Source organism: Osmerus mordax, chromosome 13 (assembly GCF_038355195.1).
Source record: "Osmerus mordax isolate fOsmMor3 chromosome 13, fOsmMor3.pri, whole genome shotgun sequence".
NCBI classification, from domain to species: domain Eukaryota; kingdom Metazoa; phylum Chordata; class Actinopteri; order Osmeriformes; family Osmeridae; genus Osmerus; species Osmerus mordax.
This window is the reverse complement of record NC_090062.1, coordinates 2,970,668-2,989,518: the sequence shown is the minus strand read 5'-3', so window position 1 is coordinate 2,989,518 and position 18,851 is coordinate 2,970,668. Positions and strand designations below refer to the sequence as shown.

General features: G+C 46.5%; 1 protein-coding gene across 3 annotated transcripts in view; it reads left to right on the top strand.

Annotated features, from left to right (window-relative positions):
- nfat5b (nuclear factor of activated T cells 5b) overlaps positions 1-18,851 on the top strand; it is a 33,511-nt gene that overhangs the window by 5,379 nt on the left and 9,281 nt on the right. For all 3 annotated transcript variants that reach the window (XM_067248585.1, XM_067248584.1, XM_067248583.1), the window contains exons 2-6: positions 8,881-9,006; positions 15,413-16,085; positions 17,287-17,476; positions 18,192-18,382; positions 18,548-18,720. In XM_067248585.1, the coding sequence (XP_067104686.1) occupies positions 8,881-9,006; positions 15,413-16,085; positions 17,287-17,476; positions 18,192-18,382; positions 18,548-18,720 (1,353 nt within the window). The remainder of the gene's footprint in view (positions 1-8,880; positions 9,007-15,412; positions 16,086-17,286; positions 17,477-18,191; positions 18,383-18,547; positions 18,721-18,851) is intronic.

Below are 18,851 nucleotides of genomic sequence, written 5' to 3'. Positions count from 1 at the left end.
TGGAACATCAACATACTCGTTTCCCTTGAAGGGCTGTTGTTGCTATCACTAATCTTGTCCTCAAACCAAACAGGTGAATGTTGCAATGATGAATGAGCTTAATGTGCCTCAGCCTTCTTTTTGGCCAATACGCCAATAGCCCTCATAAAGATCAAGCCAACGTTTGTCTTCCTGGTTGGTTGACAAGCCAGTGATGAGGATGCTAGTTCCATGCTCATTGTTTTCTCTAGCTTAGCTTTTATCAGCATTGTTAAATGCCAAATGTGATTTAGTTAACATGCAGTCTGTGGTCTCATGTGACTTGAATTGATTACAGAGGGCTCGTGTTTCAGAACCTTTTGTTTCAGGAGCAACTGGCTCAGGGCCCAGCTCTCATGTCTGTGTGGGGACTGCATTAGAAATTACAAGTGCCCAGGAAGAGTGAAAGATGACTTTTTACATGACCTGGTACTTCCCCTGGTCACAATATTGGAGAAGGCCCAGTGTTGAGTCCACTCTCCTCCCACACTCTCTCTGCCCCACCGTGAGACCAGTAAGCCTCTCTCTGATCTCACACCCAAAGCGCCAGACACACTTTTTTTTCTTCTCTCTCTTCAACTAAGACGTAAAATATTTAGAGGTGTAAATTATGGCTGCTAGAGGCGTTTCCAGTGGCAGATTAGGAGACGTGGTTAGGTTTCAGGATAGGCTTACAGCTTCCTCACTCACTGCCAGGCCCTCGTTCAAAGAGCACTTCTGCTGCTAAAGCTATGTTACGTCGTCCATCCAATGATCACCGACACGGTCTGCTGTCCCCTGGCTGTAGCCGTTTTAGATAACCCATCATTCTCTAGCCCCTCTGGATTCTGGGAAGGCCTGATCCCGATGCGAGAGGTGGGGAATTCCTGTTAAAGCTGACAGTCCCCTCTCGCTCTGTGTACTATTGTCCCACCCACTCATCTGCCCTGTGCCACAGCCATTTCCCAACAGTAGATTATGTGCGGAAGGTATTTCAGGGCTTTCAGGCTATGCTGTGTGTCTAATGTCTGTTGGGGGCGGGGGGGGGGGGGGGGGGGTAAACGAGACAGACATTCCAGTGCACCATAATGGTTGTGCAATTTCAATTTCCTGTGTTTTTATTCTTTCTTCGCGGGTCACCTGTTACTTCTCAGTCTAAGCAGAACAAATGGCACTTTCGGATTGTCCTATTTTCTTTGCTTCCCGCCTTCGCAAATCCATTGTATTTTTCTTTTTTTTCTTTCCGTAAGGTGCTTAGTTACTCTTCCTAAGCTGGTATGATTTGTTTTGCGTAGTATTAGGCCGTAAGGCTTGCTTGTAAACCTCTAGGTATATTTGGGAAGTTGGGGGGGTAGTTCTGGTGGCATGATGGTACCGTTTTACACTGCCGCCTCGCAAAAAGAATGTTCCGAGTTTGACTCCTGCCCATGTCTGTCAGTGCGCAGGGCCTCTTCTGCGTGGAGTTTGCATGTTCTCCTCACGCAATTTCCCCCCGCTAAGAACCCCCATAAAACGTGCTAAACATCTGCCCATGTCCCTGGCCGGGACATGTAGAGAGCCCGTGGGGCTTGTCTGTTGTTGCTCCTGACTGCCCTGGGAGGTAGGATACGTGGATGGGATAAAGAGGAGACGCATTTCTCCAGGGGACACCTTTGGCATTAATTGGATTGGGAGCAAAGTCGTCTTTGCTGATACTGGAGGCGTCTTGGTCTGGCTCCCAGAGGAGAGGCTGAAGGGCATCTCCAGCTCTGCATGCTCCAGGTGCAACTCGACACACCCCGCACACCCGAGACTCTGAATGGGAGGTCGCTGGACAAGATCGGTGTGTGTGTGTTTGCGAGCGCAGAGAGTTGTGCTCGACAAGCCAATGGATCGCTGCCTCCGAGACCCACGGAATTTGCTGCGTTAACTCATGCCTGAATGCCAGTATGTTGATGCCAAATATTTATCTGTTCCCACATATGTTATCAGAAGAGTCAACAAGCACTCACTTCCAAATTGAGAGGAAATGGTTTGAAATCTGGAGCCTTTTGACGCCACAGGCTATTTTTAGAAGTTAGCTCTTAAGTTATCTCCCCTGGAGCTTTATAGATGGATGTCCCCCCACCCCCCTCCCCATAGCTCACTGTAGGTGATGTTTGACTGTGGATTTCATGGGCTGCTGGGTAAATTGTTGGGAACATTTCATAGTTTTACCGTGTAAACATAGTGGGCACTGATGGAGCCTCAACTACTGACCATTGTTCATCAATCATTCACAAACATTCAAGAGACTAGTGCACAGCAACCGTGATTAAGATGTCAGTGAGACACACACACACACACACACACACACAGACTCCTGGAACTATAGATGGATAGTGCACAGTGCCTGTGATGAAGTGGTGAAACCCACATGAATTGTAGCTAGAGCACAGTGCCTGTGATGCAGTCGTTGTGTAGCATGTCATTGACACACACAGATTTCTGGAATTCTAGAGCAGTGCCCGTGATGCAGCTGGTGATTACAGTTTTTCTCAGTGGCTCTGGTGCGTACAACACTCAGATCACAATTTAAATTCTTAAGAGTACTTGTTCAGCCTCCTCATCATCTAGTCACGTATGTACTTCATAAAGCAATTTCTCATTCTTTTGACCAAATTTCCAATGCACTGGTACGTTCATGCAAATGATTATGCAGCCTACAATTTTCTGTGGTTTTCTACATCATAATTTGCTTATTTCATGCTGATCGTTTTCTTCTTCTTTTTCCGCGGAGGTTGAGCAAGGTTTACTGACTAGAAGCTGTGAGTGTGTGGTGATGGCATGTCGTGAGTGTGCGTGTGGAGTGACCACAAGCCTCCTTGTTGCCTCAACACAGTTTTTCCCGCTGGCTGGAGAAATGCCTGTGTGGGCACACTAAGTTCATTGTGAATGTGAAGCAGTGTCCCTGTACTAATGGGGGTGGAGGGAGAGGATGGCAGTCCTGGGATTTATTTAGCTATGAATGGGGCAGCCAGTCACCTGATTGATTCCCCTTACAGACACACACTCCAAGCAGGGTGTTATGCACTGCATTGTCTCTCATACATTACTAATGTGTGTGTGTGTGTGTGTGTGTGTGTGTGGATGCTCACATGCAGTGTGTGTCCATGTGTAAGCCTGTCTTTGTGGGTGTGTGAGTGTGTGTGTGCACAAGGCAGGCCTGTGTAAATAGCTCAAATTCCACAGCTTTCTGAGGTTTCATCCTTTCATCTGAACCCACTGTCTGTTTCGCCCCCTTCTCCTCTTGAACTCCAGTGGTAAACATTTCACATAAGAGACCCCTGGTCTGATTTGTGCCCTTCCTTACTGGAAGTAGTCCTCTTCTGCTCACTTAAAGAACACACACAGTTTGTTGAAAGGCATGGTGTCTGTCTGTCGCTCCCTTCTTCTCTTTCATGGGTGGAATCCTCCTCTCAGCACAGTTGTATTGGGTCCGTTTGGGCAAACAATATTAGTATGGGCAGCTGTGTGGTCTGCTAATGTCCCAGTAGGTGTACTGGGCCGAGGGACAGGACAGTGGGTGTATTTGAGGGTAATCCCTTTTCTGGAGGTGGTCTCTAGCCGCTATGGGATTAGGGTTAAGACAGGCAGAGCCATAAGTCTTTGACCGCCGAGCCCTGGGTGATATCTGTGGGTGTCTCATCTGGGTTCATCCTGCACTCTTTATTCCCAGCAGGAATGACAAATGGCAAACACTAATAAAAGCTCACATTCACAGCGAAACGGTGTCTGCATGAGTTAGCTGTGTGTGCCGTGAATTAACAGGCTCTGGCTGAGAGAACATTTATTTTCCAGGTTGTACATTGGTTGTACCACCTGACATGGAAAGTGTAGGCCTACCAGCCGACCTATGGTGTGAAAGTAGCTCTGTTCATCAATATTTGAGAGAGCTCTGAACCTTTTCACTCAATGTCATTTGAGGTCCTCTTGATTATGCAATATCCAATTTACTGTTTAATCTGTTTACTTCCCGATAAAAACCCCATGTTTATAGGTTGTGCCACCCTGACATTTGAGAACATACAAATGACCGGACAAAAGTTCTTCAGTTATCTCAACGGCTTTAAAACTATTGGTATTTTTAAAATTTGGTTCATTTAAAAGGTTTCAAACATAAATTTACATTTAGTCATTTAGCAGACGCTCTTATCCAGAGCAACTTACTGTAAGTACAGGGACATTCTCCCTGAGGCAAGTAGGGTGAAGTGCCTTGCCCAAGGATACAACTTAATTTTTCACGGCCGGAATCGAACCGGCAACCTTCTGATTAATAGCCAGATTCTTTAACCGCTCACCCATCTGATTAATGCAGAAGTTTTTTTATTCTGAATTTGTTATCATTAAATGATACTTTATAATAGTTTTCTTAGACTGCTTATTTGCACGGACATTGCGCTGCCTGACATTTTGGAGGTTTGAGATGCCAAAGCAAAAAATTACATTTATTATTTGAATGTACTGAAAATGTATTAAAACTGATTAGGTTTATAGAATACATTGATACATGTCATGAATTGATTACATAAAAAAATAAAATAATAATAATGCACTTGGACACAAAAATATGCATGTCATTGAACCTTCCATCTTTATCCTTATTCATTTTGTACGAAGAGAGAGAGATTGGGTTGGCCCCTTCACTGCATTGATTTGAATACGGATGCACATGTGTGTTTTTTTTGCTCACGTTTGGATCCAGGACCCATGCAGCCACTCCACCCGGTGGAGAATAGATCCCAGAGTCCAGAGATTAGATTCCACTGCAAGGCTTCTCATTAAACATTTATCTTGGAGTGGCTTGAAGGACATGGACGGTGTGTAGGTGACAGGGGCTTACACTTGCTAAGCATCATCGAGCCTGTGAGAAGAACACCAGAGCTGCTCTATTGCTTTATAGTGACTGATTAGGGTTATGTCCCAGACAATGGGACATAGTAGATAGGGTTGCCAGGTAAAGCAGAGGGGAATCCATTTGTATATGCTTTGGAGCACCGGATTATCGTGTTGGATGGTTTCCTGTCCTGTGTTCGTTCCCAGGGATTGAAGTGACTGACTCGGGGATAATGTGGAACCCATGGAGGATGAGTTATCCCTGTAATCTGGGAATACAATCACATGGGAACCAATAGCGGGTGTTATTGTTATGACTCTCTGTGGTGTCGACATCTGACGCAAACTGGTTCAACAACTCATTGGTCTTAACCCACACATTGTGTAACTGTCACCTCTCACTTTCCCCCCTCCCCCAGCTGGAGAAGAGCTGGTTATGGGGTTTGCAGTGACTCACTGGACCCCTTGCTGGCCCTGGCTGTTGACTGTATTTGGGCAGTAGGCTCTGTGGCGAGCGATGATGGTAGGTCACCGCAACACATTTACCATGCTGACACTGCTGCCTGAAAGCTGAGCTTGAGTTCATGCTTTTTAACATTGCTCTCACTTGGATCTTTGTTCACCGTTCCGTATACGCCACGTCTTGACCAAAGGTGTTTGCAAAACTGCACTGATGGCAACAACTTCCTTCCGGGTAGCGTCTAAGACTGGGGAATGTCCCGTAGAAGAGTTTTAATCCATTTGACACCTCATTTTTGTGTGTGGTTTCTCAATATGTGTCGAGTAGTAGTTAGCCTCAAAGTTAGCAGAGACTGTAGCCATTATGAGTCCAAAACTTTTTCGGGGACTCTTGGTTAACCATGGTTAACCAGAACAAATGTGCAACTATCAGTCGGTTGTTGTAACATCTACTACCTGTAACGTGTACTTCTCTATTTTGGCATTTGAATGAGAAAAGGAAGAAGAAGAAAAAATGGAGTTATTCTGGTGTTTGTTTGCTTTTCTCTCTCCATTTCTCCACCCTTTATCCTGAGAGGAGAGAGCTCTCATGCAGAGTGCCCCCCTGCTCCTTGTTGCTATGGAGTCAGAGGCAGCCCTCATGTCGACTGGGTTGTAAACAGATCAGGAGTGTTGTAAATAGCTTGCTGCAGGTGCCAGGCCCCTCAATGGGTTGCTCTCGGCCTGGGTTGCCCATCAGATAAGCTCCGTTGAGGTGAGCTTAGTCCTTACTTTGGCTCTTTGTTTGGTTTTTGTCCTACCACATGTTGTCCTCCCAAATCTTGTTTTTGGCAGTTTTTTGACACTATTGGTAATTGAGAGCGTCCTCATGACAATTCTCCCAACTTGTGGGTTGTGAGTTGAAGTTGAGAAGAGGGTTCCTGTTCACAGTAAACAAGATTAGAGTGGAGGGAAAGGTAGAGGGAGGGGGAGTGTAGGAGGGGGCGGAAGGGGGGGGGGGGGGGGGGTTTAACAGTCACTGAGCCAAAAAATAGTGCCACGCCCCAGGTGCCAGGGCTAGTAAGAGCAAGCAGCAGGAATGTGAGGGAAATGAATGGGAGTGTAAGTCCAGCCTTTCACATGGTGAGTGCTCTCTCTCTCTATTCACCTCAGAGTTAAACTAAACACAAACAGAGCTCATGGTATATAGCAGGTATTTAGCCGTGTGTGGACTCTTCGGACATGATTTGGCACTATGTGTGGTTAATCTTCTTTCAGGAAACTCCAACCACAGAGCTTACACTGTACAGTCAAGTTCATAATTCATGTAAATGAACTCCCTCTCTTTGAGAAAGGGGAGTGCAGCATGGTTTTTCTTTCCCATGAAGCAAGCTATATCTAAATGATCATCTCATGCTGTTTTTGAACGCTGTTGTGATGTGTCATCAGTGGGGCTTTTTTGGAAGGCCTATCTGACCTTTTGTGTCTCAGAGGAAGGAGATAAGACCAAATGTAGGTTTAGTCTCCCAGCCACCAGACTTTCCCAGCACAGCAAATCATAGTGCTACAGTCAGTTTATTAAATACGTCTGATGGATTCAAGGCATCAAATTATTGCGCCGAATGACTGACCTACTGATGTAAATGTTCTTCTTTCGTTCTTTTTTTTGTGCAAAAGGAAAACTGTTTCAATCCAAAATTGCCACCTGAAAAGCAAGCACTGTGCTCTGCGTGCAGCAGAATAGGAATTTTCACATAAAGACCTGGGACTGTGGAAAAGACTTTGAACAGGCCAGCCACTGATTCAAGCGCACAGCTCTCAGAGCAGAGTACATATTTTCTGTGCGGTCTGCAATCTGTTTACTGGAGGGGCCGAGGAAGGAGCACATGCTCCCGCATGTGTGCTCACTCAGCCTGCCCAGGAAAAACTGGTGGAGATGGAACAGCACAGTCGGCTGGATGAAGGGACAGAGAAGCAATTACACACACACACACACACACACACAGAGACAGAAGGAGATGCAAATGACTTCAGGGATATGCAGAGAGACTCCAACATGCAGAGAGAGACAGACAGACAGACAGAGACAGTCAAAGAAAGAACAAATTAATTTCCATAGGAGTTTTTTTTGTTGTTATTTTTTTACATTGGCTGCCAGCTGTGTGTGGCTGATGGAGGCGTAGGCGTTTGTTGTGCCCGTCCTCGAGCCCCCCTGTGTGGGAACCAGAGTGCTCCTACGTCCTGATAGAGCAGCGCCGTGGGGGCACGGAGCCTCGTTTCAAGCTCTCCCAGGTCTGTCTGTAGTAGACAGCCAGTGCAAACAATGGGAGGGTTAAGTATCCGATACACACACCAAACCCCGGGACTCAGCTGCAAGTAATTAAAGCTGGCAGTTGGCACAGAGTCAGGCGACTGTAATGGCCGCTGGAAGTTCATACCATAATATTTGGATGATGAATCTAGGCGGACAGTAAAACTGTTGTCATGTTGTTGACCCAAGACTTGCGAGTTTGCCCTATGGGAGCGAGAGTCTGAGGGAGGGAGGGAGGGAGTTTGGGGGGGGGGGGGAGAAGAGAGAGGGAGATAAACGTTGTCTGCTTATTCCTGTCTCTTTTAATCAAGTCTGAAGGGCTACTTATACTTATTGGCATGCCAGGACTTCGCCTTGACCTGCATAGTGTTGTTCTAGGCCTTATTATTCTAGGTTTATTGTTTCAGTTTCCCTGAAGGTTGTGGACCTATAGTGGGCCTGGTTACCTTCTCAGATTGTCTTGGAGAACTGTCTTTAGAAAGGACCTCCTCAGGCCATTCCTCTGACGTTTTTAAATCGACATGACTGTACTGGATACCTTGAGATGGCCTGCTCAGATCGTATGTCACGCGCATTCATAAAGAGAAGAAGAGCTTTCTGTCATGGGAAAGCATTAGGTATCAAAAGGGGATACACAAGGACATGGACTAGCCTGAAGAGACGTGCCTTGTGCCTCGATGGCATGTGCCATGTCAACTGTTTACCATAAGAGGGGACCCTCCAGTCTGGTTGGTGCTTCAAGTCACCTCCCTCACTCTGTCCACTCAGTCCTTCTGGTTTCAAGAGAGGCTCATCAGCATACTAAACATGGCTGGAGGGCATTGTGCTCTTGTTGCCCTAAAATAGCTCCCTGCCATCCTGGAGAGGAGAGGAGAGGGGGCTGGGGCTGAGCCCTGCTGGCCAGCCAGCTAGACCAGGACCCAGGCTGGCAGAGAAGGGGGTGGTGGTGGTTTCGTGGGCGGCTGTGAGGCCATGGAGACATGGCAGGAATCTGGAATGAGATTTTCTCTTCCACTGTTGTCTCTTGTTGTAGGACATAAATAAACCAAGGCAGGACATTTTCCAGACAAGCGGCCAGCAAGGACAATGCCCAGTGTTGGTAAAGGGTCACCAGCCAATGGCGTGTTTGACCATGTTAATAAAGGCTCTGTGCTGTATTCCCATCTGAAGTTGTAGTACAGGAGTAGCGAGATGGCCTCATACTGCTGCCTGAGATATTGCAGACTATGTCTTCTGTAGTGCTGTCAAACAACCTGACCTTTCTCTCTTTCTTTCTGCAGAGTCGGTGTATGACCTTCTCCCCAGAGAGCTGCAGCTGCCGTCGTCCACTCAGCAGAACCCAGCAGCCATGAGTCAGAAAAGTGGCGGAGAGGCGGGGCCTCCCCCTTCAGCTGCCCTTGCCTCAGGTAAGCCCCTCCTCTTCCTTCCTCCATCCCTGTTGACTCCAAGGTAATACTGAGCAGTGCTGGTAAATGGTGGTTCCGTCCCGTTTCCTGGAGTCCACCCTTCCGCAGGCTACCTGCAACACCTACTTCAACCACAGTAGGACGAGTAGGTAGCAGCCACAGGCACACACAGACTCGACCTGTAAACGCACACCTGCTCACAACGACGACAGCCTGCCAGCCAGCCAGCCGCTCTACTTGTCTCATTGTACGGTGCATCCCCTCGCATGCTGTGAGAACCCGGCAAGAAGGTGCTGAAGACTGGAGTTCAGAGGCCTTATCGCCTTCACCCAGCAGTGTCCTGAGGCCCTGTGCTCAATCTGCCCTCAGCCTCCGTCTCCGCGTGTCACCCTCCTCTCTGAAGACTGTAAACAACCGCTCCGTGAGGGTGGCGGTGAACTGTTGCTTTTGTTCTGGTTTCGGTGGTTTGTTTCACCTTTGACACAGTAACTGACACTTGTTTATGAAGTGACAGACTCTTTTTACTGTGACACAGAGCTTACGAGCAGCCTGACGCAATACCTGCTGGAGGTTGCAGTCAGCTGCAGACACAGGCCTCTCTAGGATCCATAGTGGATCGATTTGCCTGGAGATGAGATGTATGAAGGCATTGTCCGGTTATATGCAAACATATTATCTATCTATGCAACAGCTACTGGCAGAAAACACAGCATAGATCTCAGCAATACTGATATGTTTAGAAAAGCCTTCTGTATGTCTGGAAAGGTGTTCCTTACAGGGCACAGAAGCTGTCTCCAGTGGATTTGGGGTTCACAACAAAACTTTTACGAAAGCTTTGCATTAAAATAACCAATTTAACCAGAAGGAAGCTAGACCAACTTCCTGTGCTATTGCTGTTGGGATTGGCACATGGTCTGTTTGAATTATAAACAATCTTTTTCAAAGAAACATAAAAAAAAAAAAAAAAAATTATCAGGACAATTTAGTCAAACTTCTACGAAATTCCATATGCAGTTCACTCTAGTTCGATATATTTTTACGCTCTTCCCCTTATTGAGGTGTCTAGGCTTAGAGTGAGCTTTCAGTAGCACCAGGACTCTGTTGCCTAATGGACATCAATGCCTCACTGCTCTGTCTGACGAGGCGGGACAAACTGGCTGTAGCACAAGGAAGGTGAAGTATCTCTCAGTTTACATGACATTCAATTTGGGACCATGGGTTTCACCGCAAATTGGCCTGCATTTTCTGTCCGCCTCTGTTTGAAATCTTATTTTTTATTTTTTTCCTTCATCACAAATCGATCCAATTTGTGTCATTTATCCACGATTTCAACAGTTCAGGTCAGGATCTATTGCTCTACTTCTGAACTTCTCCCCTCATCCCTGCCTGATTTCATACATAGCTTCCTCTGTCTGCCAGAGGTCCCTGTCTGCTGTTTCATCCCTGCTGTGGATCTGCTGTTTCATCCCTGCTGTGGATCTGCTGTTTCATCCCTGCTGTGGATCTGCTGTTTCAGCCTTTGCACCTGTACTGTTCTGAGCTAAGCTACGCTGGGCTGGGCTAGGCTGGTCTGCACTGGGCTAGGGTAGGGCAGGGCAGGACTGGGCCAGGCTTGGCTGGCGCATATTTGTGATCACCCATTCCTACCATCCCATCCTCCACTGCCTACTGTCCCTGCTTCTATAATCCCAGTTCATCCCCTTGCCAGTAACAGTCCCAGCTGCAGCCCCTGATGCCACTGAAGATCAAACATGACTCCATCCCCTGCTTCCAACCTTGAGGCCGTCCACGCTGTCATGCTTGTTTCCTTTTCTCAGCTGTCACGTGTTGACGCAGCTAGGCTGTAGATCCGTTTCAGATGCCACACAGTGCAGCCATCTTGAAAAAAAGGTTCTATATGACCCGTGGCTTTTGCTAGACCTGTTTATTCTCCCCCGATCACGTCTTGCTATTGTGTCGTTGGAAGGGAAACTGGTGAAATGGATCATCAGTCTCTGCTTTTTTATTGCCTTTTTAAGGTTTTACATATGAAAATGAAGTCAAGCCTGTCATAACGGCTCACGCCTATTCTAAGATTCTAAAAATCAGTTCTATGCGAAAGATTCAAGTGCATTAGGCTCAGGTTTAGTTTTGACAATAGGGGTAGGACTTTGTTTTGCTTGTTGGCTTGTAGTTCCAACCGGCCAATCTGTCGGCATGCACCTGCAGCTCTCCTCTCTCCAACACTCCTTATCCACCCACCTCTTTCTCCTGGAAATGTGCTGCTCCAGAGACATGGTCACAGTTGGATAGTTCTTAGGCTGCATGCCAGGAGTGGCCACTCAAAAAGCAAGTTCTACAGACAGTTCTGAGATGAAAGTGAACTTGCTTTTACACAAGATTCACCAGTTCAATCCTACTTATCCAGCATTTTTATAAAGTTTTGTCAATTCTGTTGTACACAAAGTCATTTTGTTGTTGACTGGATGCAAGTTGGTTTGCTATTAATGGTTTGTCTTACTGTGTCTGTCTGATCTTAGTGAAGACGTACTTTTAAATCCCTCCACAATTGCCCCGGTTTTCCTTGAAACTTTCCCATTGGTGAGGACAGGAATGTCCTGCCATTATGATCCTGTGGTCCCATTGTCTGCCTTTTGGCAGTTAATTTGAATTTATTTCATTAAAATGTCCAATCATCTCTTTGTATCCCATGCCGTACCTTACAAATTCATCCTTAGAGGTTAAATAGGATGTAAGAGTAGCATCGGTCCTTTGCAACCATTTTAAAGTTTATATGACAACAAGAAGCAAAATGTAAACATAATGGCAGCCCTGTATTTTTCGCTAATATCTTGTTCAACAGTACCATGCATTCCGGCAACTTCATGGAAACAACCAAACCACAGACCAATACTGACCCTTTCTACCTTTTGTCCTCAATGTTCCTTCCATTGAATATTAAATTGCAATGCATTTCGTTAACCAGAGTATTACTTACCATGAGAGCAGCTGAATACTCAGGTTTCAAACAAGCCCCTGAATCTCAGCCTTTCAAGCCAGCCACCTTGGTGACTACAGCTGCCTCCCTGTCCAGCTGTCTCCTTCTATTGATTAAGCCCCCTGCCACCACCTTGTACTGGCCTCTTTTAAGGTGATCGAGTGAACTTCACTGTTTGGGGGTGATAATATCAATAATAAATAACAAACCCACTGGATACTTTAACGTTGAATGTTTCAAGATCTCGGGGGAGGATACAAGCTCATAAACAGGCCTATTACCTTACTTAGTGGTATCTGTTTTCTCATTTAGAGTAGAGCAAACAGAGTTAACAGTGAAACATTACCTCATGTGAGGATGGCTTACAGTAAAAAATTCTCTCAGAAGTAAGACTGAAACGGTGGGGGGTTTGGAGGTATTAAACATGTGTCCCTGATTAAGGCTTCGCTGTGGTCAGACTACATTCTCCAGTGTTAATTCAGACTTCCTGACTGTTCTTTACTCCCGGGTTAAAGAGATGCAGTCCTCTCCTGCTCCCAGGTCTCTGGTTGCCCTCCTAGTCTAGTGGGCCTGGCTACATTTTAAACAAACAAACAGGGCCTGGCGTGTTTAGACTGGGGCCACGCCGGAGGGAGACGGAGAGACTCCAGACAAACACCTTCTTTGCTCCCCAGCCTCAGCCCCGGCCCAAGCCTGCTCTGTGTTGTGTTTTTATCCAGTTTAGGATTTCCTTATTACGTTGCTTGCGTTTTTGTATTTATCACTCAATTCAAGGCGACTTGTTTTAGGGAGGGGAAAAAAATAGATGGTCTCCCCTCCCCCTGGAAAGAGACAGCAGGGCATAAAAAGGCAGTTGTTTGAAATGTACACAAGGCACTGATGGGACGATTTACTCAGGCATATTTGCCAATGTACAGTAGTCTACAGAAAGCTTTTAGGCACTATAAATAAGTCAGGAGGGACCTAGCCAAGAGCAATCAACCTTTACCAAGCTTGTTGGGGGAGGATTGTTTTGGTCGAGATTTTTTAAAGCTTTTGTTTCTTTAGTTTCTGTTTTAAACCTGTAAAACCATTTTAACCTTTTATATCTAAAGTGTGTTAACCTGCCCTGATAAGACGGTTTAAACTGTGTGAACCATTCACCTGAATGGGTTCTGTTGTGAGCTAAATGTTCTTTTTTTTCATATAAGACCAGAGTACTTGTTTCTTAGGTAGAGAACGAATGGGTCTACATGTGAAAATGGAACTAGTTCAGTGGCATCCTTCCAAATGTGGGATCTGCACGTGGGCTCTGTAATGATCATATCATTTGAATGTGAATTACTGTCCACAAACACATCCGTTTGTCTTTATAACAATCCAATCTTAAATACCTGCCACTTATTTTTTATCAGGTTTAAGCTCTCTTGTTTAAATAGGGAGTCAGGTGGCTGAGCGGTTAGGGAAGCGGGCTAGTAATCAGAAGGTTGCCAGTTCGATTCACGGCCGTGCCAAATGACCTTGTGTCCTTGGGCAAGGCACTTCACCCTACTTGCCTCGGGGAGAATGTCCCTGTACTTACTGTAAGTCGCTCTGGATAAGAGCGTCTGCTAAATGACTAAATGTAAATAGCTCATCCAACATGGATTCAAATATTATTTCGGAATTAAAAGTGATCGTGTTGGTGTCGGACTGAGTGAATTTTCACTTTTCCCGAATTCAACAAGCAGCTGGTTGTTGCTGCTGCTGTTTCTTAAAGCATTCCGGTTCTTCAAAGCACAGCAGTAGGCTGTGCCCCTCTCTCCATCTTCCTTCTCTGGTCATTACAGATATCTTATAGGTCACCTCAGTGTAGCCACCAGGAAGCATATAACAGTAGGGCTCAACTGTCTTTAGTTTCACTACGGTAGCTCTTGACTTATTTTTCCGAGTCTCGACATCATGCTATCATGCTAATGCTATCCATTTCAAAGCAAACTAGTTTGTAAGGCTGCAGCCGATGTGTATCTTCATCCTACACAGCATTCGGAATGGGGAAAGTGAGCGGACATGTAGGAAGAATGTTGAGTGGGCACAGATTGTTCCAAGACAATTCAAAGCGTTGACATACTGATAGCGTCACAGGCATTCCTTTGACGAGACATCAATCTTTTACATTGTATGCCTGTTGGTCGACAGATATGACACAAGGACCTTTACCGTCGAGCTAACGAATCCGCTTGTCCTCTGATTAGCCTGTTCTGCGTCCGCTTCATGTTTGAATATTTACAATCTCATCTGTATTCCCAGACCTTTGTCTATGACCACAACTGCTACAGTACAATTAATGCTCCGTCGAGGCCCTTCCAGTCAAGAAAGGTTCTTAACTCATGCCAATTACTCCTTAATCAACATCAAAGCAGGTTATCAGATTGAAAGTTAATTATATTCCAAAATGTGACACAATGTAACACAATGTTCTTGAGCCCATACGAATTTGTGTGAGAAAGTACAGTAGCCAAACAGATCAAGTAAGCTCCTACAGCCTTTTTGATTTAATCTCATACTGTCACACATCACCTGTTCCCCTTCACCTATTATATGAGGACTATTCAGTCATGCTGTTCAGTTAGTAAGACACATTTGATGCCCTCTGCCGTTTGGCCTCACTGAATCGATGACAAACAATACAATTGGAGATCTTTTGAACAGAGTTCCATTTTCACAAAGACCGCTTTTTGAAATATATATTAAATATATATATATATATATACATTTTTATGTTCAGCTCTTATTGCTCATTCGCTGTTTCATTTTTATTCCAGGAAGTTCCCTCTGAAGCAGGGAGTGTCTGCATATAAAATGGTCTGCAGTTCTCTGCTTCATAGGTCAGAAGCTTGTTTATCTTGTCTCTGTGGCTACGCTCAGTCCCAACTAAATTGTTTGAACCTGTATGGCAAAAAAGACCCAATTGGCATGCATCATCCTACACAAACAGATAATTGTAAATATCTCGATACATACGCTCTTCAGGTTAATAATGACTGTGAAATCAACAAAATGCTAAGAACTGTCTAACTGCACATTTTGAAGCAGTTTATTTCATATTTTATTTAGTGCTTTCATGTGGAGACCTATGTAGACTTTCTATTTACTTTCTATATTGACATTTTGTCAAGCAGATACTTGTCACCACTTTTTCACACATAACACTCATATGTGCACACACTTGCACACCCATTCAGTACATACACACACATACATCATACATACACACACATCATGATGCAAAAAAAAAAAAAAAAAAAAAAAAAAAACTTGGACAAATTATAATTGGACAAACAAAGAAAAGAACAAACCAAAACTAAAAGAGATGAAACAATCATGCACAAATTTCGCTGCTTGAATGGGACTGCTAGCCAATGCTGGCGGAGATGCCTTTATTGACAATTCCAATTGTATACACTGTAGATGCCACCACCAACTCCTCTGCTCTGACCATGGGAGGCCCCCGCAGTGCTTTTCCCACCTCTTCCAGCTCCACCGTGCTCTCCACGACCTCGGGCAGCGAGGACACCTCCTCTCACACCAGCGGCGCCTCCCCTGAGGAAGCTGGCTGCAGCCGAGGGGTGACGGAGATGTTAGGCACCGAGGGTGGAGCGAGCGGCGGCCGGAGCGCCGGGGGCAGCAGGGCTGGCAGCGAGAAGGGAGGCGGGGCCGGACCCGTCAGTGGAGGAGGAGGAGGAGGAGCGAGAGGGCCGACGTCCCAGGAGGCCCAGCAGCATCACCAGATGACCCCCTCCAAGCGGCGGACGGTCCTGAACATCTCGCCCCCTCCGGAGGACCTGTTTGACGACAGCCGCATGTCGTGCCAGGAGGAGCCGCCGCTGGACTCTGAGCAGAGCAACAGCATCTGGATGGACGACTCGGCCTCGAACTTCAGCATCGTCAGCTCCAGCTCCTACAACGACAACACCGAGGTCCCCCGCAAGTCCCGCAAGCGCACCCCCCGCCAGCGGCCCGGTCCGAAGCACGCCCCAAAGGAGGAGACCAGCATGGACGTGTTTGACGCAGATAGTGCCAAAGGGCCACACTTTGTCCTCTCACAGCTGGGCCCAGACAGCAAGGCCTGCCCCAAAGGAAGGTGGGTGACGTTCATGCATCTCTGTTGAAAGCAATAACGTAGCGTGTAGACTTTTTACATAGAATAGTTATTTCCCCGGGTCAGCAGACTTTACTTTCCTGTTCTTGCTCATCTATACCTTGAAAGATGTATCCTCGGACACTGTGGCAAAGTTTCTGTTCTCTATTTGAATCTATTGTGTAGCAGAAATGTAGTCATACTGTATGTCGGTCAACAGCACTAACTCATATATCATCGATAGCTGACTTTACTTTTTAAACTACCAATGAAAAGATGATTCAGGCACTAGTCAAATGACCAAAAACTAACAAGCCCGTCAGTTAGGTTTCACAGTAATTCCCGTAGCCAGAATAAGTGTGAGTAAACATAACCCACCATACAGTACTAGCCACAAACAAAAAGCCATGGCTCATCTCTCCTGCCTGGGGAGCCCTGGGCAGATCAGAGAGTAAGAAAGCACAGGATACCACCACACAAACAATGATGAGCCACCATGAATCACACTGAGCCTCATTGAAAAGCAGTGAAAAAAACAGAGTTGATTTGAATAAAAAGATAAGTCTGAATGTCCTCCGAGAGCTTCAGATGGACTCTGCTCGGTTGATCGCGGGCCTCCAAATTCTGCATTGCTGAGTGCGCCCAGGGGAAACTATGGCAACTATAGAAAGTTTGCCCTTTTTGCTCTAGCTCAACTACTCTCCGTGCTTTCCACACACATACTCCCTCTCCCTCTCTCACACACACACACACACACACACTCCATTACTCACTCACAGAGACTCTGACATCCTCGCACACACAAGTCCTGTGAAGTCCTCTCCAACATAGAGGAAGCATGGTGTCAGCAGAGGGGCTGGTTATGTATGCTTAGATGAAAGAACACCAGAAAACGAGTTGGTAAACATGAGTGAGTGTCCATTACAGGAGGTCAGCAGCCCTGGTTGTCAGGCCTCGGGCTGCGTGTCCTAGCATGGCACCTAGTCTGCTGGAGGAGTGGTTTTGGATGTGTTTGGGTTAAAGAAGTAGATTGAAGGGCCGTGGCCGTTGTTGTGACATAATACTCCCATCAATTACAACTAGAGGAAGGAGAAAACGTTATTGGCAGAAACACATGTAGTTAGATTAGTGTTGGAATAAGGTAAAGCGGTTGCCGTTTTTTTTTTTTTTAAAGCACGCATTTGTTTTGGTTTCTTTCTTGCAGCTCACCGGACGGGCCCCAGATGCCCATCCAGAAAGGAGGCATCCTGTCGTGTCAGTACCCTCAGAAGAGTGAAGGGAAGGAGCTGAAGATCCTGGTGCAGCCGGAGACACAGCACCGCGCTCGCTACCTGACGGAGGGCAGCCGCGGGTCCGTCAAGGACCGCACCCAGCAGGGCTTCCCCACCATCAAGGTAGGGTCAGCTCACATCTGGGTCACTACCATCCCCATTCTTTGTTTGTACAAACAGCCCCATATACAGGGATCGGTATTTTAGACGAAGCCCAGTGTTTGTGTCCTTATCTATCCCTAAGCAAACAGCAGTGTCAACTGGACCTTTGTTGCAAAACACCCCCCTATTGAGTAAACGTGAATAAGTTCTGGAATTGATTAATGTTGTCAGATGTTTTGTAGAGAAGTAGTTGAGAGGTGCCGCAACTAGGTAATTTAGATTGACTTCTGAGAGGTTTTTATTAACAGCAGGTCAATCTGATATCTTGTAAGATGTCAAACACTTATACAAAGGAACATATTGACTCTATCATGAATTTCATCAGGAAGGCCAGTTGCCTTATTTACTTTAAAATGATCACTGGGCAAACAATAGCTTTTTTTGTTTGCATTTCTTCATTATATCTTTATATCAACAATTCTTCGCAGCCTGTTGAATCGCTTTACTCAGAATCACAGCAGTTAATCAAACACGCAGAATTGTATTGTATCCCATATCTTGCATTCCTGTGTTGACTTACTTACTAACCATACATAATACAATACATGCGTGCATAGCCTCATTATATCAGATCTACAAAATGACATCCCAGGTTATGATCTCTCGGCCAAAATGTTGATAAACCTGAAGGTTGTCTTTCCCAATCCAAGCACGTTTAGTGTTCCCTCCTCCCCAGCTCGAGGGGGTGAATGAGCCGGTGCTGCTCCAGGTGTTTGTGGCCAACGACACGGGCCGCGTCAAGCCTCACGGCTTCTACCAAGCGTGCCGGGTCACGGGGCGCAACACCACAGCCTGCAAGGAGGTGGACATCGAAGGCACCACGGTCATAGAGGTGTCCCTGGAGCCCAGCAACAGCATGACCCTGGCGTATGTACCCGATCACGAGCGTCTGTTATTGTCTGCTGTGAGAACATGGAGTCTGTCCTTTTCGAGTGGACTGTGCAGGGAAGCTGTTGGAGCAGCAGGTAATGGCTGGGTCAGTCCGGAGGCCTGATTGTGTGTGTGTGTGTGTGTGTGTGTGTGTGTGTGTAGGGTGGACTGCGTGGGGATCCTAAAGCTTCGTAACGCTGACGTGGAGGCTCGCATCGGGGTGGCCGGCTCCAAGAAGAAGAGCACGCGTGCCCGGCTGGTGTTCCGGGTCAACATCCCCCGGCCCGACGGGACCATGATCACGCTCCAAACCCCGTCCTCCCCCATCCTCTGCAGTGAGTCCCCTTATCCGCCACCAGCTTCCCCCGGCCACCAGCTTCCCCCGGCCACCAGCTTCCCCCGGCCACCAGCTTCCCCCGGCCACCAGCTTCCCCCGGCCACCAGCTTCCCCCGGCCACCAGCTTCC